This window comes from Vicugna pacos, chromosome 13, assembly GCF_048564905.1.
Source record: "Vicugna pacos chromosome 13, VicPac4, whole genome shotgun sequence".
NCBI lineage: Eukaryota > Metazoa > Chordata > Mammalia > Artiodactyla > Camelidae > Vicugna > Vicugna pacos.
The window spans coordinates 36,873,877-36,898,873 of NC_132999.1; the positions used below are offsets into that span (position 1 = coordinate 36,873,877).

A 24,997-nucleotide genomic window follows, 5' to 3' on the forward strand; every position below is an offset into this window, starting at 1 on the left:
CCCACTGGGGGCTAAGTGAGTGGCTTCCCGGGGCTGGAGTCCCGTGAGTCTCTACTAGAGTGTGCCCTCTTCCCTCTACTACTGCCTTCCAGCAAAAATTAACTCATGGAAAGGTAAATGGCCAGATTATCACAGTAAGTACTTTCTAATGTTCAATATGAGCCCACAGGCATACCACTCAACAAAGGGTTGCACACACTAGGAAAACTTCTCTGACTAAACACCAGTAAGTACCACCTATCTGCAGCTAGGTCCTATTGCCAGCCAGCTCAGGACTTATAAACTAAAATGAAACAAGGCAGAAACATACACAAAGACAATTATTTAAGACCTTTATTAACAGGTGCTTGCAGTTTGTTGACTTTTTTTTTTTTGAAAAAATCAAGCTGTAAACTTTTATTACAAATTAAAAATGAGGTTCTTAAAAATCTCAACTTGACCAGATATGAAACAATTTAAAAACCTTTAAAGGTGTATTGAGAAAAACCAGGCTTTTTTTTTTTTTAAAAAACACGTTTGTCGTTACCAAAAAGAGACGTCTTTAGGTAAAAATAATAAAAACCCCATGCTGCATAGATAATGCAGATAGTTCTAGTTATCTGGTCAACAGGCAAAAAGCAAGCACTTAAGGTCTTCAGCTTCAATCTTTTGTTCATTTCTTATTGCTGGAATTTCATATTCATTTCTTCTTGTTGGATGACTAAACTGTAAAACAAACAAACAAATTATCTTGCACAACTCACCATAATTTTCTTTTAGTACACCAAACTGCTCCAGATCACATTAGCTAAGCAGAGAAGGCACTGACAAATCTCATAAATAAGTCTTAAGATAAATAGATGTATTGGGGTAGACATTGCTCTATGACAAGAATGGTTAATTGTAGGTTCTGGATGATCTTCTGCACCCAGAAAACAGTACAGAGGGGGAAAAAGTATAAATGGCTGAAAATGTAATTCTAGAGCCAGAGACAATTACATGCCTATCAAAATCAAGTAAAAAAGGAATTCCTTAATTTTTTGGACAGAAATGTTCTCTCTTTTTATTGTAATGATGGCAACACAAGTACATACATTTGCCAAAAATCCTAAAACCGCACATTTGAAATGAGAGCATTTTATCTTACGTAAATTGTACCTCGATAAAGTTGATTTTAAAAATTTCCTCTTGCCAAAAACATTTTCAGCTGTTTTCCCACACATGCTTGTCATTTTATCATGACTTTCCCCCCATTTTATTCTTTATCACTGTCTCATGTTTATTTACTTACTTTTTAAAAAGAAAACAGAGTATGACCAGTTTACACGTGCCAACTTCTGATGTACAGCATAGGAATCCCCTTAATTTTGGAATTGGTGATGTCAAAGTTGCCACTCTCCCCAGAGACCACAGTGGTCACCATCATCATCTAGGTTATCAATCCTAGCAGCTATCCCACTTCTTTTTGAAAATAAGTAATTATGCAATATAATTAACATTACTTCTTTTGGTAAGGTTAGAAAGACTTTTCTCAGCTTACTGATGGAATCACAGAATTCATTTTTTAAAAATTTGACAAATGGCTTCAATATTCAAGATATAATGTAAAGGTAAGCCTCCCAGGGTCAATCAGCCAAATATGGCTCTGATTCTTGCCATTACCAAAATGCAATATTTAGGAAGGCCATCTAGGCTTACTTACCCGGATGATGGTAGAGATGGTAAGCCGGCATTTACTCAGCCCCGCCCTGCTCAGCCTCGGGAGCGGACGAATTCTCAGCTGGTGGATCGGCTGCTTTTGTCTCTTTGCCATCTTGTGGTTTAGGGTTTTCTGGGCGTCTGCGTCGGTAATTGAAGTTGCGGCGGTACCGACGTTGAGGTGGCTGCTGACCCTGGGTCTCATCTCCTTGATTTTCCTTATCTTCTTCATTGCCATCCTCTCTGGGCTGTCTTTGGCGAGGAGGGCCCCTGGAATGAACGTTGTGCAAACTTACAATAAAATCTTTAATCCACCCACCAGTGTTAACATATCTGTCCTGTTTATTAAGTGGCCTGCAGGCAATTCAGCGAAGTCAAGAGAGCAAACTTGATTTTCATTTCACCAACTGAGTGCGACAGGATTTAGATGTGTAAACTGGGAGACGAACATTTAAAACTGGTTTTCATAGTCCAGCAAACTTTTACTCATAGCATAATTTATTCCAAAGTTTTACCCATAGCATAATTTATTCCAAAGTTAACCATGAAAGGACTAAAAGTGGCACAACACTTTGGTGTCATTTTAAAACATTTAAAAAATGGGCCTTACATTAGCCAAGTTTAGGAACAAGTGCTACTAACCTTTACAGGTGAACACCTGCTTTAAAAAGGCAGGAAATCAAAACCAAAGATACCCTCTTCATATAAATGAAAAGTACACAGCACCATCAGTCACTGGGAAAGGCAAGATAAAAAAAAAACCCCACAAGATACCACTTCATACCCACTAGGACAGTCATAATTAAAAGGTTGGAAAATAACTACAGCGGGGAAATGTGGAAAAACTGTAACCCTCAATACATTGCTGGTGGGAATATGAAATAGCGCAACAGCTTTAGAAAACAATTTGGCAACAAATGTTAAAGAGTTACTGTATGACCCGGCAGTTCTATTCCTGGGTCTTTTTCCAAAAGAATATCCATTATGTGCATTAACATTCACAACAAAAAAGTAAAAACAATCCAAATGCCCATCAATTAATGAAGAAAAAAATCTGATATCCATACAATGGAACCTGATTTGGCCACGAAAATAAATCAAGTACTGACACATGCTGCAACATGGATGACCTTAAAATACGCAAATTGAGAACCAGGCACAAAAAGCCATACTATGTTCCCATTGATATGAAATGCCTAAAACAGGCAAATTCAGAAACAGGGAAAACAGATTAGTGGTAGCCAGGGACGGGGTGGGTGGGGAATGGAGAAGTGACTGCTAATGAATACAGATTGTATGGGGGGGGGCGGGAATTCAAAATGTCTGGAATTAGACAGTGGTAATGGTTGCACAATTTTGTGAATATACTAAAAACTTAAGTGTTACATTCCAGCAGTATCTTCAATGGCTTGAAATTAAAGATATTGGAATCCAAAGTATCAGGACTTTCATTAAACTTTTGCTTGTGATTTATGTCAGAATCGTGAGGTTTCTCAGCTTCTCTATCTATAGTCACAGCATCCCAGAAATAGCTAAACTATTATCATGCCATTTACACCTACTGATCATCATAAAGTCTAATTTCCTTTTTAGATCTGTATATTCCATTTTTCACCTCTAACCTCTCCAATCTCCCATCTATCCCTCCCAACTCCCCTCCCCTTCCTCATAATCTGACTTTGGCAAAACTGCTCTAGCTCTTTCCCTACAACCTTCAACTGGTAGCTATCCCACCCCATCACTGTGGCTTCTCCCTGTTTCTTTCTAAAACCCCAAGCTTTAAAACCTTATGTTAGGTCATGTTCCACTTACAATCCTTTTCCTGTTGTTATTATGACAGTCCCAAATAACCTGGGCTTTTTAAGATTCTTTACACCTCCCATCTAGTTCTTGTTTGACGTGGGTTTTCTCAACTTCAAGCATGTCCCTCTCAAGCAAGTCTCTCTTCCTTGTCTTCCTGGTTTATTCCAGGAGTCCTGTTCTCCCATTCTTTATTTCCACTAGGACCCATAATCCAATGATCCTATCAACCTATTCTGTCCCTCACTCTTCCTTAATCCTTTTGTCCCCTCTTTCCCCAAGTTAAGTCTGCCATTAATCATTACAACCAATGACAACTCAAGTGTCTTCAGTTGGGTAGCCAAATGCTGAACAAATTCAGTTCTGCCTAATCTGAGCCTGCTTGCTCAAAATTGCTGGGAAAATATAAGCATGCTATGCTAGGCAGACCCATTTTAAAGTTGTGATCACTACTCTATTTGATTTGCCCTATTTCTCTTCTAGAAATTTCATTACCTTCATCCTAAACTCCCTGAATCTCTTACCCCTCTCCTTTGACCTCATTAACACATTGGTTCCTTTATATATTCCTCTGGCTTCTTACACATGAAATGCCCATGGTTTCTAGCAAAAGGTCAACTCACTACTTGTGGACCAAATCCTATCCTTATTGAAGACAGTTCTAGCAGTTACTTTCCTGACTGTCCTCTTTTACTGCATTTACCAGCCTACAAATATGCTCTTATTTCTCAAACAAAAATCCTTTCTTGATGACACTTTTCCCTTAACTGCCATCTCTCTCCTTTTCAACAAAACCCCTGCTATACTGCTCTGACATTTCTTGACAATTTGTTCTTGGGCCTACACCAATCGGAATTTCACCCCATGGATCATAGGTAGTATGTCCCATTTACTACTCATCTGAACAAAAAATTTCTAGCTAAATAGTTTGGAAAGCCCTACATTTGTTTACAGAATCATTATAATCTTTAAGGCAGACACATACATACATATGTATGCATATATGCTACCACAGCGATCATCAGGCACTCCTGAATTCATCTATTAATTCAAAAGAGAGCAGTAAGTCTTAGACCAAAAGGCAAATGGTAAAATGGAAGCATTAAACAACAAAAATTCATGTGCTGTTTTTAAGGACACCAGTGCAACTAGGCAGAAGTTTTAAGCAGCTCTACATCTAACAAAAAGTAAGCCAAGAATTCTGCCCTTAGAACTTAAATGGACAGACTGCCATGAGTCTATTTTAAAGCAACTCTAAAAACATTTATCACTGTTTAAAAACTGATATTGTGACAGTTTGCATTATTTCAACAAAGTATCTACGTCTAGGTTTAAAACAGTATACTATCCATTAGTTTTAGGGATCACATCTGGAGACTCAATGCTCTAAAGACCCTGCTACACCAGTCTGTCCTACCATCGTGGGACTGGGAACACTACCTGAGTCAGCATACTACATGTATGCACTAAACATGTCTGACTCATGGAGCTCTTCCCCAACTACTCTATACTGTAACAATTAAGTGTGTTCTGTTAAAAAGGATTCTCTAACCCAAGTAGGTAGGTCAGTTGTTTAATTTTAGTAATACCAGTCTGTAACTGCGTTTCTTTTCCCTAAAATGTAAATTCCTAGTGGAATGATTTCATTTTGCAAGTTTGAGGTGACACACAAAACACCTAAAATTAAGAAGCGATTAATGGAAAATTAGGCCATCTCAGAGGTAAACTGCTGATTCTTCATTTATGATATGGTACAGTTCAGACGCTTCTAATGCTTACCTTTACTCTTTATCCCACCCAACGAACCAGGTCTTAAAAGTTATAATATAATGCAGTTTAAACTATTTGCTTACCTGTTCAAGGACAGAAAATTTGAAATTCTATACCCTTATTAGAGAACAACAAAACTAGCTGTACAGAGTAGACCTCATCTATAAAGCTGTTTTTAACCAGTGCCAGAAAAGAAGATGCAAAGAATACATTCTCAAAGACAACTAACTTCACGTTTACCTCTTATGCATTTGATGAAACAAAGTGAAATGTTAACAGATAAATGACTCAGAAAGAAGCAGCATAATGCTGCTGCTAAGTCCTAACACATGCTTGAGAAATTTTTAAATACAAACCATACCTGCGGAATCGTGGTCTATAACCCCGATACATATTCTGCCTCACTGGTCTACCTTGTTCTCCCGCACCCTGGTTGTCAGCACCCTGGGAAAACAATGGAAATCAAGTCAACTTGATCAGTAAGATTAGAGTAAAAACCCAACTAGACAAAACACTAAATACAGTCGTTAAAAATAAATAAAACTACCCAGCAACTGTGATTATACTATGAATTATTAATCTTTTTGGTTCTTATTAGGAATCTGAAAGCATTTCCCAGTATGACTAACAGCTATTATAGGGGGAAATATCCAGAAAATGCTTCAAATGCAGTCCTATCAAAAATTATCCAACACTTCTACTGATCCTTTACCTTTTGGTAAAGCTTACCTCCATCACTTCTCCCTGCACAGGAGGGTTGGAATACTGTGGTCGACGCCCATAGGGCCTCCGCATGTAGTAAGGTGGGAACCTCCGCCTGCGGTAGGGCCGGCGCTGCTGGGCCTGGCCTTCGGGAGCGCTCTCCGATCCCTCATTCTTTTCCCCACTCTCACTATTCTGGTAGTTCTGCTGGTAATTGCGTGGAGGACCCCTGCGACGTGGATAGCGTCTATAATGGTTACGGTCTGCTGCGTATTTACTGCCTTGCACTGGAACTCCACCAGGGCCTGTAACATTTGCTGCCTCCGCACCCTACAAAAGCCATCATACATTTATAGTGACAACAAAATTAAGCACACAACAAAATTTACACAAAGCAAATAAAAAAGGGTCTACGTGGTCAGGGGTGCATAGAAATGATTAAACATTATTAGTTCCTAACTGTTCTGAAGAGATAGCCCTCTAACTGCAGCCAGCACGTTAGGCTTGATGCACCTGTGTTCATGTGGTCACCTGACCCAATCCATACACATTAGAGCCACCATCCTAATGGATGAGATCTCCAAAATATTTCCATACTAAAGTCAAACCTTTACACAAAAAGCATCCTCACCTTTTCTCCTTCAACAACATCAAACTCCACAGTCTCTCCATCTCCTACACTGCGAAGGTACTTCCTGGGGTTATTCTTCTTTATGGCAGTCTAGTAATATCACATTCCAAAAACAGATTAACAGGGGAGAATAATGTGCTTTTTTCATTTAAAATGTACCAGAGTCAACATTATTTTAGCTTGGATATACACTTAAAATTAGCTTTAAGACCAAACCGTCAATAACAGGGACCAATGCTACCCCCAACCTCAACCAAAATACTCCAATCTTACAAGGCCCCAGCATTTTACCACCATTTTCCAAACTAAAACAAGTAATTTAACACTCAAGATAGACACAACTATATATATATATATATTTTAAAATGCTCTTTGCAAAAGCATTATATGTAGCTTTGAACAAAATGAGGATATCCATCTATCCCCAAAGACTGCACTTAATAGTAGAAGCTAGCCCCACACAGGGCCAGTTTAGATGACAGGCGAGTTTAGTTTTGCATGCTTCAAAGCTGACCAAACCAACTTTGTCCCTGTATTACTATATCAAACTCAAATTACAAATGTCAACCAAAATCCCTTCCAACCTGTCTGTGGTTATATTTCAATGGAAATGCAATTCACATGTATTAACTATGCCACTTCTTATATTCTGACTGCCTGGGACAATTGGTTATTACCTCCCCAGAATACAGTGTATCTCACACATTGTTACTTGTTCTACAGACTGCTACAACAAATAAAAGGGGAAGAGTAACACCTCAGTGTTCATAATACTTCCACAGTATTTTCACACATTACCCATTCAATCTCATTATGACAGATGATGTGAAGTATTATTATTTCTCTTTTACAGATAATAAAACAGGCTTTAAAAAGTTAGTTGACTTGCCCAAGGTCACAGAGCTAATAAGTGGCAGTGTAGACTTTTCTAAATCCAGGTCTTGGGACTCCAAATCCCATGTTCATTCTACTACATCACAGCAGTATCTATTACAGGATCACTCATGCATTTCCATTCCAGAGGAGGCAGGACAACCAACAAATCTGAAGCCAATTAAGCTAAGTTGCCCAGAACTGCAGTCTCCTTGATAAACCACCAAGACCTGAGCAGCCAAAGTTCTAAGAAACAACTGAATGTTGAAACCACTTCCAAAATAAAGAGGAAAGCATATTGGTGACACTTTGTGGGTTGGAAAAAATGGGTGACAGGTATTCAGCCAAATAATTGATCTCATCTGTCATCTAAACTGTCACAAAGTTTTCATACCTTTCATATAACTCTCAATTACCTGCAGTCAAAAGGGATAGCAGAAGTATGGGTAATTAAAACCCCCAAACTCTCATTTTGGTCAGCATCTTCAGTGCCCTCCCCAATCTCCCCAAACCCTTTAGTGTTGCTGACAAGCAGCGAGTCTGGCAAGCCTTGTGGTCTCTTGTTCCTAAGTCTGCAAATTCCTTTGAACGTGCAGAAAGGAAGCAAGGAACAGGTTAAGCACTGGTATTCAATTTTACAAAACAAACACTCATTTTAATATAACATTTTGCCCAAGTAGTCCTGTATTTATGTTTAGAATTTAAGTGTTTCCATACTTATATCTGACCCTGTTGTCATTGCTGGACAGGGTTTTGGACATACTTAGAAACTGATTTGGCTTCCCCCTTGATTGCCATTGAATGCTGTATAGGACACTTCCAAGAGCTACAAAGCACCAAGCTAAGACATCCCTTCCTAGAAGTGCGCTGTCAGCCAAGCTCACACTTGCCTGAATAAAGATGTGAACACGGAAACTGCTTTTGTCTTTTGATGTCTACATTACAGTATTAAAAAGTGGCTGAAAAGTTCTTAGATTTTCAATACAAGCTGACAATATTTCAAGGCTTAGTGAAAAAACTGCAGAGCACTTAAGTACACATATATAAACATGTTTCCCATCCATTGCAAACCTGTGAGGAAAAATTAAGTCCAACAGAGCCTATGACATACTTAAGGTTGAGATATTAGCATTCATTTGGCAGCCGCTTACTTTAACAATAAATTCTTTAATGTTCAAACATTTTCCAAAATATTTTCCTTAAGTTGCACTTGACAAAGTTCAGCCATGTAGCACCTATCCTCGGTTAGTTTTTTCCTCTCAAAACACTGAAGCCAATCTAAAAATTATTTAATAAGTAATTACCAACTTCGACACATTGCCTTTTTCACTTAAACTTAAACTAGAGAGGATTTCTAAATTTCACAAGCTGGTCAGCTTTCTCCAAAGATAAAAACATATCTTACTCATTCAAGGTGCTTTAGAATAAACAAACAGAAGGGCCTGTATTATCTTTGTCAGTTTTCTAGCATTCATTTTCAAATCAATGTTTTGCAGCCTTGTCCTATTTCCTCATGATTATTATGATTTGTCCTTACCACAGAGGTAAACCTAATAGCATTTCAAAACATCTTGTCAAAGTTTCTGTGTATTTACAGCAACATTATTAGTTCAGGTTTAGATGGAGATTCTCAGTTCACTTGAAATTAGGTTTGAAAATCTAGTGTAATAAGTAGATTCAACATTTTATAAAGCTACACTATTAACAAAATACCAATCTGAAACACCGATTTTAATTAAGTGAACTGACAACACAATGTTTCAGTGTAGACATTTAAGCTGTGCTACCACTCTTCCTGTGAGAACTAAACTGTTGGTTGGTTGGACTTAATAACCTTTCTGCAAGGAACAACAGCTGAGAAGACATTCACCCTTTTCTTCTCAAGCCTTGAGCCAGAAGTGTAAACACCCACACAAGCACTCACCTGGTGTACAAATACATCTTCCTTGGTGTCATTCCTGCAAGACAGAACCAAGTTGAAGAAGTCAGGAAATGGAACATTTATTTCATGCTGCCAAAGATTAAGAATATGCTTCATCCTTTGTGCATTTCCCCCTCATTTTTGGAGACTTTCTGACTGCCAACCAGCCATGAGGAGGAAATTAAGAAATGAAAACAAAAACAAAACCAGTAAGCCACCATGATTTGTGCTTTGAAGACTAAGCAGTTGCTAACAACTGCCTCACCACGTACCTGCAGAAGGATAAAAAAAGTCTAAGAAATCAAAGCTTAATCTACTAAGCTATTAAAAGGATAGAAATGACTAGCAACATATATTCTGTCACTCCTCATCCTACTACTACACATACATAACAAGGTTTCAGCAAAACCCATTCGTAATTACCTCTAGAGCATGCTCACCAACTTAAGTAGAAACAACATATTACATTAACTACTAGTCTTCTTTCTTTGTCACTTCAACCTCAATCATTTCCTCTTCACCATTTCCAATCCCCAACTTTCCTTGAGGATCACAAGAAAGAGCACTAAAAACCCCTATAGTATGTACACCACCAGGAGTGAGCCCTAAATGTAAACTATGGACTTTGGAGTGATCATGATGTGTCACCGGAGATTTATCAATTGTAATAAATGTATCATTTTTGTGCAGTACAGTAAGTCATGGGTGCAATGTGCAGGCCAGCGGGTAAACTGAACATTTTCTACTCAATCTTAGGTTCATTTGCCATGAACCTAAAACTGCCCTTAAAAATTGATTATAAAAAAAAATTCCAACATACATAAATAGCTCATAAAACTCAACATCAAAACAACCCAAACAACCTGATTAAAAAATGGGCAGAAGTACTGAATAAACATTTTCCCAAACAGGAAATGCAGATGGCCAACAGGCATATGAGATGATACTTAAAAGAACAAAAAAAGTTACTCAACATTACTAATTACCAGGGAAATGCAAATCAAAACCACAATGAGCTATCACCACACACTTGTCACCAAAAGGAACACAAATAATAAATGTTGGAGATGATGTGGAGAAAAGGGAACCCTTGTACACTGTTAGTGGGAATATAAACTGGTACAGCCACTGTGGAAAGCAGTATGGAGGTTTCTCAAAAAGCTAAAAATAGAACTACCATATGACCCAGCAATTCCACTTGTGGGTGTACATCAGGGGAAAAAAAACACTGATTCAAAAAGATACATACACCCCAATATTCATAGCAGCATTATTTACAACCATCAAGATATGAAAGCAACCTAAGTGTCCATCAACAGATGAATGGATAAAGATGAGGAGTGTATATAGTACATATACATACAATGGAATGTTACCGAACCACAAAAAAGAATGAAATTTTGCCCTGTGAGGCAACATGGATGAACCTGGAGTGTGATATGCTAAGTGAATTAAGTCAGACAGAGAAAGACAAATACTGTATATCACTTATATGTATAATCCAAAAAGTACAACAACTTAGTGAATATAACCAAAAAGAAACAGACTCACAGATAAAGAGAACTAGCGGCTACCAGTGGGGGGAAGGGCAATATAGAGATGGGAGAGTGGGAGGTACCAACTACTGGGTGTAAGATAGGCTCAGGATGTATTGCACAGTATGGGGAATACAGCCAATATTGCATAATAACTATAAATGTAAAGTAACCTTTATAAATTGTATTAAAAAAAAGACAAGATCCAATTAAGTACAAATATGAACACCACCAATATCAACAACATCCACAGGGCAAGCATTAAGGAGGTGAAGACTGAAACTTTCTACTAGCACACAATCTCCTTTCATTTCATCTAAGATACCATTTCACGTCAATCATTAGTCTGTTGCTGAACAAACAGGGCTGAAATACTTGCTTCAGGATTTTAAAAGCAGTTGTTAAAGAAGGCATTTGCCCTAAGTCTTAAAGAAGTTTACTGAAAAATGGGAAAGATGTTCTAAGTAAGAGAGGTCATGGACACGGGTAAAATCAGCAACCAGCAAATTCAACGCAAGCCGAGTTCAGACTGGCTGGAGAATATAGCTGTGGCTGTGTGGGAGGATGAATATAGGTTAAACCATCATGTAGGCAGAGAAGTCAGCAAAGGCTTTTAAGTAGAGGGCATGTGACATGATAAATTATTATATGTTTAAAAGTGGCTGGTATTATGGAAAGTTTGAAGCCAAGAGGAGCCCAGTTAGTTATAAAAGCTTTCATGAACAGACCAGGACTGATGGAGGCCTGGACTAAGGGGCTGAGTATTAGAGAAGGTATCTGAGATATCTTTCTTGTGTTAATATGGAAAAAACTTTGTGGATAAATGGATGTTAGAAGTGAGGGGGCAGTGAAGAATGATTCGAGCTTTTAGCTTGGAGATTGGGGTTAAGGTGATGATACTATGAACAAAAAGAACCACTGGAGGACAGATTTCTAGACCTTTAGTGACTTAGCCCCACCCTATATTCATTCTGTCAGTAGGTCAGAGTTGAGAAAGGGCTCAGTAGTTCTAGTGTTTAATGACAATAAGAACAAAGGTTACAATGAACTAGACTGACTGGTTTACTGTCTCCTAGCAGATCCATGGAGCAATGTATGGACTAAAGAATCTATATAGCTTGGATTATCATAACATAAGGTCATCTAACTTATGGAAACAGGATAAAACACACACAAGCCCAGGAAAACCAAAAAAGGTCTCTAATGCATGTGAGTGAAACATGACCTTATTAAACTAGCTGAACATTAGGAACACCTAGGAATTCACAGTTGGTCACAATGTCCATCTGTCAAATATGTCCACATGCATCACAAACAGTTCCGTAGCCACCACTAATTAGTTTTCAACTCCAACGTGATTGAATTTCAAGCCCTAATGTTCTAAGGTTGTTCCAAAAACAGGGGGCACTGCTTCCATTAATGGGGGTAAGGCTTGCTGGGTGACTAGGTAAAGGATATTGGTATCTTACTGAACTTTCACGTAAGTAAATTTATTGAGTTTTAAATATAGTATTTACAGTTTTAATATGCATTAAATTTACTAACAATGCAACTTCCACGAGACGGATTTTTTCATTACTGATGATAATGGTGCCTGTGTATCCGGGTAGCCAATACACCACTCCTTCTAATGTAGTTGCAAATAGGTATTTACAGACTCAGAAACATTACACACAGCAATAAAAAGAAATAAAAGCAGTTATTCATGAATTTTACTTCAGGGCTGTAAAAGGAATATTAGGAAATTCACCAAAACTACTTCTCTAGCCAGGACTTAAAAATAGTGCAAGATGGACAATACACACAAGGTAATGTCACCTCCTGGGAAACAGCTTAGGGACATATTTTGTGGGTACATAGCTATGTGGAAACCAACATGTTCACTAAAGATGTCATGCCAGACAACATAATACTTTTATTCTGTTGACACTAAGCAAGCCTATAAGAGAATATATCATGGCCAAAGTGTATGCAGATTTGAGAGAAATTTGACAGATCAAAATACAGTTTTTGCCAAGATAGAAAAGTACATTATGGATGCATTAAATTGATCTGGTTCCAACAACTTGTTAAATGACTACTCAGAAGTTCAAGGCACTGCCAAGAGGAAACTCAATTTTTAGTCCTCATTCTACTATTAACAGCTGTGTAACCTTGGAAAGCTGCCCCCCCCATTGGATATTCTTCACCCACAATAAAAGGGAAAAACTTAACTAGACACACAGCAGCTTATACTGCTGAGGTCTTACATTCCAGATATTGTGCCAAGTGCTTTAACTATATCATACTGATCCTCACCATCCTGAGGTAGGTGCTATTATTATTAACCTCCATTCTACAAATGAGAACTATGTGGCAGTCAGCTGCTTACAGTGGTAGAATTTGACTCCACAGGCCCTAGTCTTTATCATGTTGAGAATTCAAAAGGACCAGTTTGGAAATCTTTACATTTCAGCTTTAGAAGTAGATTACAGCATATGGTTTCTTCAATTTCTGGAGAGGATAACCACAATGAACAAACATCCCTACACCCTCACCTGCAGTACACAAAGTTATTCCATGTAATTAGACCAGGGGTCTGCTACATGTCCTCCTCTACCACTTTAAAAAAATATGAAAACCATTCTTTGTTCACAACCAGATAAAAATGCATGCATGGCTGCTAGAGATCTTACTGAAGAGGGGAAAAGGAGCAATTAAAATAAGATGATCAAAATGACTCAAGAAGCACCTTTTAACCTTTAGCTATTTAGTAATGAGGAGAGAATGGAGACATCACCAGTCCTGCCCATTACTTTTTGTAGTATATCCTGAGAACGGAAGAGGGACATTTCTGCCTTTACCACTTTCCCAAGGGTGGAAGGTTCTAGACAAGGCAGACTAGTTTATGAGCTCCTATCCACTAGAGGCAAGTCATTGAGGACAGAGAAGGTCATTCTTTGTCTAGCACCCAACATGCTGTAGGAACAAGGTAGGTGCTCAACTTTTAAATATTTATTGAGTGCCTACTACTCACTTAATATTAGTCAGTTTTTCAAATTAAAATGTAATTACTGACATTTTTTACTTTTCCTAAATCTGTTCATTCATATTATTCCATCTTACTGGTTCTTCCTCTAATCTACAACCCACTGGGCTCATCATCCAAAGGCCTCATTTACTTGTGCTGGCTAGCTGGGCACTCTGCTAAGAACCAGAAATAAAAATAAGACATGGCTTATCCTCAAAGATTCCAGTGACCATCACCATTCAATCCAATGCAGTAGCTAAATTACCAAATACGGTTTTCTGCGTGTTATAATATGTATATCATACTAATCATCACTATATCATAGTGATCAGAGAGGGAGGAAGGGAGAGGGGGCAAGGCGGTATATAGAACACAATGGTTAAGAGCTCCTTACTAGAACCACTAGAGCCAAGGCTGGGATCCTGGCCACCGCATTACTAACTACATGATTCTAGGCAAGATGCCTTATTTGTAGAGCCATAACAAAAAGCAAAAACCAGTAAAAACTGATTTAATCATTTCAATATAAATGATTAACACAAAATATAAAGTAATTTTACATTCCTTTTTTCATACTAAGTCTTTATAATCTGACCTGCATTTTATACCTCGGAAAAAGCAGATTCATATACTAAAGCTGTTCAAAACAAGCACTAAACTGAGTATCAGTTTTAAAATGCAAATCAAAATTCAGTTTCTCAGATGCTCAATAGCCAAATTGTCTACTACTGTATTGGACAGCACAGATCTACAATATCCCAACAGTGTCATTCCACCTTATATTTAGCAAATGGCGCAGTAGTGATTTCAAAGGGAAAAAAAAAATCACACAGCTAGCAAGAGGCTGAAGAAAAAGGAGATACAGTTTTAAGAGAATGCCAAAGAAAAAGGAATCCTGCTGGAATTTAAAGAAAATGGAAGCCTCTTCAAAGTTCGTAATGTGGCATAATTAAACTAGCATGTAGCTTATATTACTGAATCTATCCAGATTCAAAAAGAGCTAAGATATCCTCAAATTTCTGCCAATCCATCGCACTGCCTTAAATGAGACCTACCATATATGCTTATCTATCCATAACTAAATGCTCTTAAGCTCTTATCTTAAGGTTACCACACCAAGGCATTAACGGTTTAACTTGCCCAACTGCATCAATTTATAATCCTATAGTTACAAAAACAAACTCCAAGATTTAGCATCTATATGCCCCATAACCCGAAGCATCCAGACATCAATTTTCGAGTCCCACGGATGGCTGGAAAGATCACAAACTCCACTTACTTTACTTGTTCTATTAAATGCTCCTCACACCCAGCAGACACTCCCATTTCACACTATTTTCTACCATTCTGCCTGTAGTGAGTTAGATCGTAGATGCTTCCAAAGGCTGAGACTGGAGAGTACGTAAATCAACAATTACAGCCCCAGTATCAGGGAAACAGAAGGTGAACAAACTAGTTCACTATACTAGATTCCAAGATGAAAAATTTTAATTGTCAGTGACTTGGTGAACAGGGATGACTTCTGGCCAACACAAGATCCATGGCTAACAACTAGCACATGAATTAATCCTAGTGTCCTGTATACAAGCCATTGCCTTAAGAATTCCAGTTCTGAAGAAACCAGACAAAATACAGTGCTCATTAAAAGACTGCCAATGACTTGTTAGACATGGGGACTGCTCAAGTATCTTTTTATGCCTCTCCCACCTACCCTCTTCCACCCCCCATCCTTAGCACACAACCAAATCTTCGAACCTTCCCTAAGTGCCACAGCATTTACTCATTTATGTTAAAGACTACCTATGATTTCTTGGCTCTTGGGCCAAGAGATAGATCTCTGTGATCAGGTTAAGATCAGTTTGACTTTAACAGCCCAAGAGACATGGCAATCTCTTTCCACAGGTCTACAAACTTTTAAAATTAAGAACCAGATAGTATTTTGGGTTTGCAGGGTCACACAGAGTTGTGTATTTTTTTTTAACACTTTAAAAAGGCAAAACCCATTCTTGGCTCACAGGCCATATAAAAATAGAAAAAAGAGTTTAAAGATAAAGGTCTAATATTCTCTCCTTAGTTCCCTAATTGCCTCCCAATATTCGATACAAAGCAAGTCCTTTAATTTTTAAAAACATGATAAACTAAAACTGTATTATAACAGTCCCTAACCACATAAAACAGGCAGTAAAAAGTAAAAAGCTTTTCAAATCTGCGGAACTGTAGTAGCATATGGGAGCTCTAGTGACATGCTAGAGATCACTTAAGAGTCTTTCAATGGCCAAGGACACCCCACCCCTCTTCCGCCATCTGTAAGCATGTGGACACAACCCAAGTGAAGAGTAGAGTCTGTTTTCAGAGACAGCACAACAGCAGTCAGTGCGCACAAACTCCAGAGTCTGAAAACTGAGCTCAAATCCTAGTTCTGCCACTTACTAGCTACACTTTCTGGGAAAGTTTACTCAACATCTCTGTGGCTGGCAATATTACCTATACCAAAGGTTTTGAGGATTAAACGAATTAGTTCATTTAAAGCATTTAACAGTGCTGGGCAAAAATACTTAACATTAGCTCTTTTATGACCACTATTATGAAGTAAGTCACCCTCTGCAGTTATATACACATGGAATCCCCAATAGGGAGGTTCCCCCTCCAAAGGGAGACCGAACCTGACAGCCATGACTAAGTATTTTTGTGAAGAGGGACAGCTAAGCCTTTCCCTGGCTTAGTTTATTATACTTCATCCTAGACTATGGGTAATAAGTAATAAACTCAAACGCACAGGCAGAGGCCAGGCAAAAACATAAGTCAACAACAGGAGAAAACTAAGCCTGACTGTGGTAAATAGAGAATGCATGCCCCATTTACAGGTGGTAATAACACTCATGGCCAGCTGATTTTTATTTACACAAGACAAAAGGCCCCAAAGCTAAAATGCAGCTTTTTAAAAAAAAGCTGATACTCTGAATAAGGCACGTCACCAGTTCGTAGTGGCTTCTCTACTTGATACTCTTTGCGCCAAATTCCTTGCCTACCCCCAATTTAGAGTGATTAATTTAGCATTGTAAGCACTCTGGATAATAGAAAACTATTTCTATTCTGGTCACTATAAAAGATGTATGCCCCATTGAAAAATAAATTGTTACTGATTCATGCCAATTTTCTTTGAGTTTGATGAGCATGGATTAATCCTCAACAGCTAGAAGAAACAGATAATTTGGGTTTCTAGATTCAAAAGCAGAGAAACCCTGAAACCACTGAACCCATGGCATCCTTCTAATGATACCTTCAATAGCTGAGTGAAGTTTTTCATCATAAAATGAAAAGTAATTTTGGGGGGGGTTAATAAACGCCACTAGTCACATAATCCAATTATCTTTTGTAGACAAAGCACACAAAAGAACAATGAATTCCTAGACTACACAGCCTAACACATGAAGACAAAATTTTAAAAGCTCTACACTTATTTAGCACCTTTTATACAATAAAACCATCAAGGAAAAAAAAACCCTTTAAAAATAATTCTAGTAGGGCTATAAGAATCATAGGCAATAATTTAGATTGAAATCTTTACAATGAAAATCCGTTTCTTTAAAGGAAAAGTTTGCATTTAAAATATTTTTTAATTACAAAAGCCTTAAGAACCTAGCATATATAATTCACAGAATTCCAAGGTTAAAATTAAGAGTCACACCAGTCACCCCCAACACTGGATCCTCTCCTTTACAGAGAAATAGCACATGTGTGTCATGTGACACACACTTTCCCCTCTCAGAGGAGAGCCAGATGCCTCCAGCCCTGAACTGCCAGCTTCCAGAACTATATAGTTCTTTAACACATACATTTTCCCTTAAGCAAGGCAAACCTCTCCTAGACTTAACTGCAGTTTGATTTTACAATGTCTTGTTCCAAAGTCTCAGAATCACTGAAATGACCAGTTCAGAGATATAAAACATATGAACCAGTTAATTTGATAAAAACTGAGGTTGAGACAGTCCAAAGGACCATCAAAAGCTAACTGACATTTAACTTGCCCTGTAGGATGACCAAGTGAGTTGATTGCTAATCAACATAGATACTTTAAAGGAATGGAATCTCACAGAATAAAAATTTAGAACATGTGAATAACTTTTATCTTGGGTATCAATTGTTCACTTCAAAAATATCACAATCTATGTCCATTTAACAAATACAGCAAAACAGAAGGCACATGTGACAATTTTTAAAGCACACACAAACTACAATCTAACCGTTTAAAGGACTAAATATTACAGTCCCTTCTAATGCGCACACCAGCAATACCCTTGGGTTATTACTTTGGGTCAAGAGTTAAAAAACAATGTTTTTTAAGATAAGGCCCACAAGCCATATCACCTGGAATTCTCTTTAAAAATGTACCTAAGATCCAATAAATCCAAGCTGGGAGGGAAGAACTCAGGAAAAGTGTTACTCTTCCAAGTAGAAACACTTCAATTCAAAAACCATTGGTTTAAATTAAGGGTTAGGCCAGTAATGACAATCAGAGTAAGATGGAAATACTAACCTAAAAAGTGATCCATCAAATAAAAGCATCAAAGAATTCCCTTCCTTCTTCACTAGTAACCCATTATCAAAAATACTGATGAAAAATGTGGCCTTGGCCTGTCACAAAGACAGTGTAAGAAAATTCCAAGGAAAATTCCAAGATTTTAGAAGAAACAAAATGTTTCCCCACAACTGCAAACATGGAAAACAGACCATCAAATGCTTACAACCTCTTTTGCTCTGAGCGTTTCCACAATACTTTATGGTTAACAAACGGTTTTTCACCACCCATTTATGTGTCTTTAAGCTTGCTCTTGCCCACCGGGTTTCCTCCAGTAGTGCCCATTTCAGACACATTTGGTATTACTTCTCACTCAAGTTCTTTTAAACATCTCGTTATTTAAAACGTTCTAAAGAAACGATGTAAGGAAGAGAACACCGAGATGACTGTTATCCTCCTGTAAGGCCAACACTGCTGTGGCGGGCACCGTGCTCTGCACCCTGTGGCTGCACCAGCCCTGGCAGCCATCTTGGAAATGATGCCCGCCGACAAGGGGGACCACGAGGAGCAAGTCCGGAGTAAACTGCCCGGGCCGGCACTGTTGCCGCGAACAGTGCTAAGGATTAATCCTAAGGATGCAGTTTGGAGCTAGGCCTTCAAATACGAAGAACCACCTTACTGTGGATTAAGGCCACTCTAATAAGCTACAACCAAAGCTTCAATAGGTACGACTTGAGGGCAGTAAGAAATAAAAATTGAACAAGGCAAAGGGCCACTTTCTTCCAGATGTTACAGCATGAGTACATAAAAACTGTCAAAACAGTCCTGATATGAAATTTATCAGAGGCATGAGACAGCATATAATGGAACAATAAACAAAGGCAACATAACTTCAGTCAAGATGACAAGACCTCATACAGTTGCATCGCCAAATCACGTTACCTCTAAAGGTTAAGTCGTAAATAATCTATATAATAATTAGTGGGTCACATTTTCAAACACGAATTTCAATAACGTATAAAAGGATAACAAGGATAAAAATGCGGTGGGCCTGAGCCTAAAAGAATTATGCCAGATCTTAGTTTTCTCATTTTGCCCTAACTGCTAAAGACGTCCCACTCACTCCGCTTGCCTCTTAAGTCGCTTTGTACCGTGAACATTTAGCTGCAAAACAAGGACAATCTCTAGATCCATTCAGTCACAAGGAAAACAAAACCCCACCAACAATACACCAGAGGTGGCAACTCACACACTCTCCAACAACTCCGAGCCCACAAAGCCTACAGACGGGGAAGAGCATGCAAGAGGTAGGACAAGGCTTCAGCGGCGGTCAGCTCACCTGTTGATGAAGCCATATCCGTTTCTTACATTGAACCATTTTACTGTTCCCAAAACCTTCGTTGCTGGAGAGGAAGGAAAAAAAAACAAAAAACCCCAAGATTACCAGACATCCTTTTTAAAACCCGCCACGCTTCAGCATCCGGTCGCTCACGCGCTCCCCAGCGGCGGCGGCGGCCACCTGACAGCCTTTCTCTCCGCGGCCCGCCGGCCGGCGGCGCGGTCCACGTGGGTGAGCCCGCGGCGGAGGCCCACGGGCAGGACCGGGGCGCGGGCCCGAGCCGGTGTGCGCGGGGACCGCGGGCCGGCGCGGCGGCGAGCACGTGAGGAGGGGGAAGCGGCCCGGCCCACTACGGCCTGCGTAGGCGGCGCGCCGCGCCCTCAGGGTACACGCGGAAGGGAGCGGGTGGGGGACGGAACAACGGCGGGCGGGAGCGGAGGGGAGGGACCCCGCTGCACACGCGGTCGGCGACGCGCGGCCGCCCAGGGGGAGGGGCGCGCGGCCGCGCGGGGTCCGCAGGGGGCGCGGGAGGCAGCGCGCGCGCGCGCGCCTCTACCGGGCACGCAGACCGGGCGGGCCGGCGTCCGCGAGGGCGCGAGTGGGGGTGCCTGGGGGAGGGGCGGCAGCGCGCCGCCGAGTCGGTACCACCCGGCCGCGCGCCCGCCGGCTCGCCCCGCTTCGGGTAACGGTTCCCCCGCCAGGGTTCCCTCCCGCCCCACCCCCAGGCCCGTCCGGCCCTCACCGATGACCTTCTTGTCCCCGCCGGCAGGCGCCGCCGATGTAAGGCCGCCCGGGCCGCCGCTCCCTGCGCCGCTGCCCGTCGTGCCGGGCTTGGTGTCGGCAGCGCTGAGGGCGGGGGCGGCGGGGGGGGCGGCGGGCGGCTGCTGGGTCTCGGCCTCGCTGCTCATGGTTGCGGTGATGGTGACTGGGGCCGGCTGCGGCAGCTGCGGCTCCTCCCGGGGTGTGATGGTAACTAGGCCGGCGGCGGCGGTGGGGCTGCTCAGGGCTCTCTGGGGTCCGCTCTCCGCTCCCGCTACCGATCGAACTAGCGAGAATGGCGGGACGGGCGGGATAAGCCTTGCGATAGACCCGCCCTCGACATTGTTCACTGGCCAGTAGTGCTGTCAATCTCGCCACCTGACCCCAATTCCTGGCTTCTGTTGGCTAAAAGACTATCACTCCTCCACTCTCATTGGCCCGTAGGCGGCTAATTCGGCCGACCTACAACCGTTCCTGCCTCCGCCGCCGCCATAGAGACCGGAACTAGAATTAGAGTAGAGTCACCACGAGAACCATAGAGTCCCCGAGAGGACGGGCAGAGGGAACGTGACTTTCACGAGGCGGCTGCCCTGGCGGGCGGGCCCAACGTCCGGAGCTGTGTCCTGGCCGAAGGAAAGGCACGATCGGACGGCTGAGCGAGGATTACCCGGCCTGACCCGGGGGCTTGGAACGGGGCCCGATGACACCTTAATTTCATGTGGAGAGAAGGCCTCCCTCCCTTCTCCAAATATGAGGTCCTTGTGACCTCAGACCATTACTGCGGATAGAGTCGTCTTTTCTACAATGGTTGTGTACTCGCGGCACAGCCGAGGGTTTCTGGAACAGACTTAAACGTATGCATTCAAAGAGCGTCCGTTTTCGCCAGAGCAGTCACCTTGGAGGGTCCACGCAAGCTCTCCGGCAGCCCCTGCTCGGCATATTGAGGGCGGAGGGCGGGGGTGTACTCCGTGGGGACCTGCCTTCCGATCTATCATACCAGGCATAGGGGGACTGCCTTTTTAAGTATTCACGTCTTTTTGTATTGGCCACAGATCAGATTTAATTTAAACTCACGTTTATTGAGGAGGCTAGGCATTTTTCTTGCATTTCTTACAATAGCCATGTGAAAAAGGGATTACTACCCATGTTTCACAAACGATTTATAATTAAGGCTGCCACATGGTGTAGCTGAAGTCCTCCACCTTCGTTCTTTATTAAGCGTCTCCTATCGGCTGGATGGACTAGTCAGTTGCTGCTTTCTTAAATTCAGTCTAGGTGGTGAAGGCAGGAATTTAAACATCCAATACTCCAAACACTCCGCCGCTTCAAATGCACAAAGCATTCTGGGAGTGGCAATGGGAATAAGGTGGAATGCAGACTCCAGGCACTCAACCTGCAAAGGCCTAGAGACAAGAAGCGATGGGGTCTGGAGGAAATGCAATAAGACTAGGCTGAAGACACTGGGTTGTAGAGGTAATCAAGGTCAAACTTGGAATATTTATTTGAAACTTGACCTAAGGGCAATAGTAAAAAGGGACTGTAAATAGGGAGTGGCATGAATTTTTTTTTAAATGGCTAGGGAGTACAGAATGGGTTGTAGAGTGACAAAAATGGAAGTAGGAAAACCATCTAAGAGGCTAGTGCAGTAGTCCTCACCCCATCAGTATCATCTAGGTCTGTCAATTCCACCTCCTTGAAACGTCCTAAAAAATCTCTAATTGCAATCCAGTGTGTCTTCATTCCTACTGCTGCTACTCTAGTGTAGTCCATCACCATCTATTGCTTAGGGCAGGAGTAGGCACATTTTGTCTATAAGGGCCAGACAGTAAATGTTTTACGTCTTGCAGGCCAGATGATTCTGTCTCAACTACTCAACTTTAGAGCCTGAAAGTAGCCATAGACAAACAAGTGAATCTTGTGTTCCAAAAAAACATAATTTATGGACACTGAAATTTGAATTTCATGTAATTTTTACATGTCACAAAATATTCTTTGATTTTCAACTATTTAAACACCACTCTTTTCCTTAGCTCATGAGACACTGAAAAACAGGGAGAGCTGGCCTGCCGGCCCCTGGCTTAGAGCACTGTTGTGGCCTCCTAGCCAGTGTCTCTACCTCTTTCTTACTCTAATACTCCCCACCATAATATCCACAGTGTTCTTTTGAAAACATCTGTTGGACCATGACACTGTCTTACTTAAAATCTTTCAGTGACTGACTACACCGCCCGTAGGTGTAGTTGGCAGATGCCTCTGTGTGGTTGGCAGAACTTGGCATGACTCCTGTAAGTTTACCTCCCACTCTTCTTTCACATTCCTGTCCTATGTTCCAGGTGATTTTTAGCGGTTGCTTCCTTTGGGTTATCCCATGCTATTCCCTCTATGTACAGCATCCTTCCTTTCTCCTTCTTCTTCCTTACCTGCTTAACTCTTCATCCTCTAGGTCTTGCCTCATATGATACTAGGTTAGGAGACCCTCCTCCCCTAACACACTGGATTGCACTCATTAAATCTTCCCCGCCAACTATGAGTTCCTGAGGCATCTAGCATAGTCCTTGACACACAGCATCTCAATAAATGTGTTTAATGAATCAGATATGGTATAGAAAATGGACTGGAAAAGAAGGTACTGGCCACAGCGCCAGTAATCCACGTGAAAAAGGCTTGCAGCAACAATGTGTGGAGAGAAGTAGATAAATCCTAGAGCTGCTATTCATCTTTGTCAGCTCCAGGTGACTTGACTGTTAAAAAGATGTTTCCTTAAAGGCAATTTGGCCAACACTCAGGACATTTAAAAGTGTGTCCTATAGGCTTGAGAGCTTTCTCCCAAAGTGGAGTTACAAAGACACACGGAATAAAGGCAGCAGCAATTCCAAATAAGCGAGCAACCTTCCCTATGTAACTGGTTTGAAGGGATGGCTTCTCAAGCAGAAATACAATTTCTGTAACATTTGTCTTTAAAAATGTTACTTAAAAGTATCATTACTTACTCATCCAATTACTTCACTAAGCTCTCTCTTCATGCTCAATGAGCATGAAGATGAGTGGTTTAAGAACCTAGTTTCCTTGTAGCCACCTCTCTTACCACTGCAGAGATGGTACCTAAGCACTGGAGGATCAACAGTTCATGTCAAAATTCATCTCCTGTTCCAAGGTGAGAGCTCTCCACTCCACAGTTCTGCGAGTCCCCCTGCCACCCAGAGAGCCCAATGTGCTCAAACTAATCCAGTGTCTACCTTTAAGTGATATGAAAGGCAAGGGCGTTCATTCCAAGAATCTTCTCTGCAAAACAACTCTCACCTCACCTCCATCGCTAAAAGACTCTGGCCCAAGAACATAGTTCCTTTTCCCTGGAAAGCCCTCCCCACCCTATCCCCTGGCTAATTCCAACCAATCTGTCAATACTTACCTCAAATGTTGCCCCTTGGTCTCACCCCCAGTCTCGCCACTCCGCTCGCATAGCATCTTACACATACCACTGTCACTCACACAACTGGGTACGAGATGCTTACCTCTTACAGATGCCGGAGATAGCAGTAAGAAAAACAAAAACAAAAACAAAGCCCCTCAAACTGAATTTCTTACCCTTATAAGGACTCACACTCTTAACACTCACCACACTGAATCCAAACGGTACCTATCCCCTGTGACAAGCATGGGCTACATCTTCCTTGTTTCTTCAGCTCTAGGGCCCAAGACAGCGGCATGGAATGCAGGTTGCCAAATGTAACTGAATTACACAGAATGGCCCATCACAAGGATGTCAGCTCAGGGTCCCAGCTGCTCATCCTCCTTCCTATCTCTTTATAATTCTATCCCATCTAGTTACTTTAAGAGTTCTCCACCACATCACCGTCCCTTCTTCTACGTGTCCCCTGAACCCTGTCTACTCCGCTATAGAGAGTTGCAAATATCTGTACTGTAGGGCCCTTGTAAATCTCCCTTGTCCCCCAATACACTGAAATAGCACTTTTAACCGAGTTCTACTGTGTCATAGAACTCAGCTCTCTGCCCCCTGCTGCTGCAGTAGCCTCCTGCTAGTAGTTATGAGTCATCCCTGTCCGTGAGCCAGGAGAAAGCAGGACTAGGATGACAGAAATTGCCTCATGAAAGGAGCACCAGGGAAAGGAACTCCCTTTGCCTCTTGAAGATTATTCTCAATGGGATCTTTTTATGTTGCGCTATTTCCTTTCAAAAACAAGCATTTTCCGATGGATGTTACTGACAACAAATTACCCTCATATCCATTCTCTTGTTGGACTCTTTCAGCAGTGCTATGTAGTAGACGGGTGTTATTATCCCCGCTTTACAAATGAGGAAACTGAGGCTCTGAAAGGGGAAGTGAGCTTCTCAGGACCTCAACTGTTTGAAAAATGACTTCAGATTCAAACCAAGATTTGTGACTAAATTATTCCGACCTCATCATGATCAACAAGACACATTCTGCCCAATGGTCTCCTG

At 41.1% G+C, this 24,997-nt stretch overlaps 1 protein-coding gene across 2 annotated transcripts; it reads right to left on the bottom strand.

Annotated features, from left to right (window-relative positions):
• Positions 1 to 315: 315 nt before the first annotated feature.
• YBX1 (Y-box binding protein 1) lies at positions 316 to 20,836 on the bottom strand. 2 transcript variants are annotated; one of them, XM_072974641.1, is made up of 8 exons: positions 20,520 to 20,836; positions 19,778 to 19,841; positions 9,378 to 9,411; positions 6,581 to 6,670; positions 5,977 to 6,279; positions 5,609 to 5,691; positions 1,682 to 1,947; positions 316 to 705 (listed from the first exon to the last, which is right to left on the bottom strand). In XM_072974641.1, the coding sequence occupies exons 1-7, from the start codon at positions 20,683 to 20,685 to the stop codon at positions 1,713 to 1,715; spliced, it is 975 nt and encodes a 324-aa protein (XP_072830742.1). In that variant the 5' UTR covers positions 20,686 to 20,836; the 3' UTR covers positions 316 to 705; positions 1,682 to 1,712. The 2 variants fall into 2 exon arrangements, with proteins under 2 accessions (XP_072830742.1, XP_072830741.1); XM_072974640.1 differs by lacking the exon at positions 6,581 to 6,670 and having other exon boundaries at positions 512 to 705; positions 20,520 to 20,818.
• Between the last annotated feature and the right edge of the window lie 4,161 nt (positions 20,837 to 24,997).

What these genes read in the sequence shown, in the direction of transcription:
- YBX1 (XM_072974641.1), bottom strand. Translation starts at nt 20,685, where the DNA reads ATGAGCAGCGAGGCCGAGACCCAGCAGCCGCCCGCCGCCCCCCCCGCC. An exon ending in CGGGGACAAGAAGGTCATCG is followed by an intron (nt 19,842 to 20,519) that starts GTGAGGGCCGGA and finishes CTTCCTCTCCAG; the next exon opens with CAACGAAGGTTTTGGGAACA. An exon ending in TATAGACCACGATTCCGCAG is followed by an intron (nt 1,948 to 5,608) that starts GTATGGTTTGTA and finishes CGTTCATTCCAG; the next exon opens with GGGCCCTCCTCGCCAAAGAC.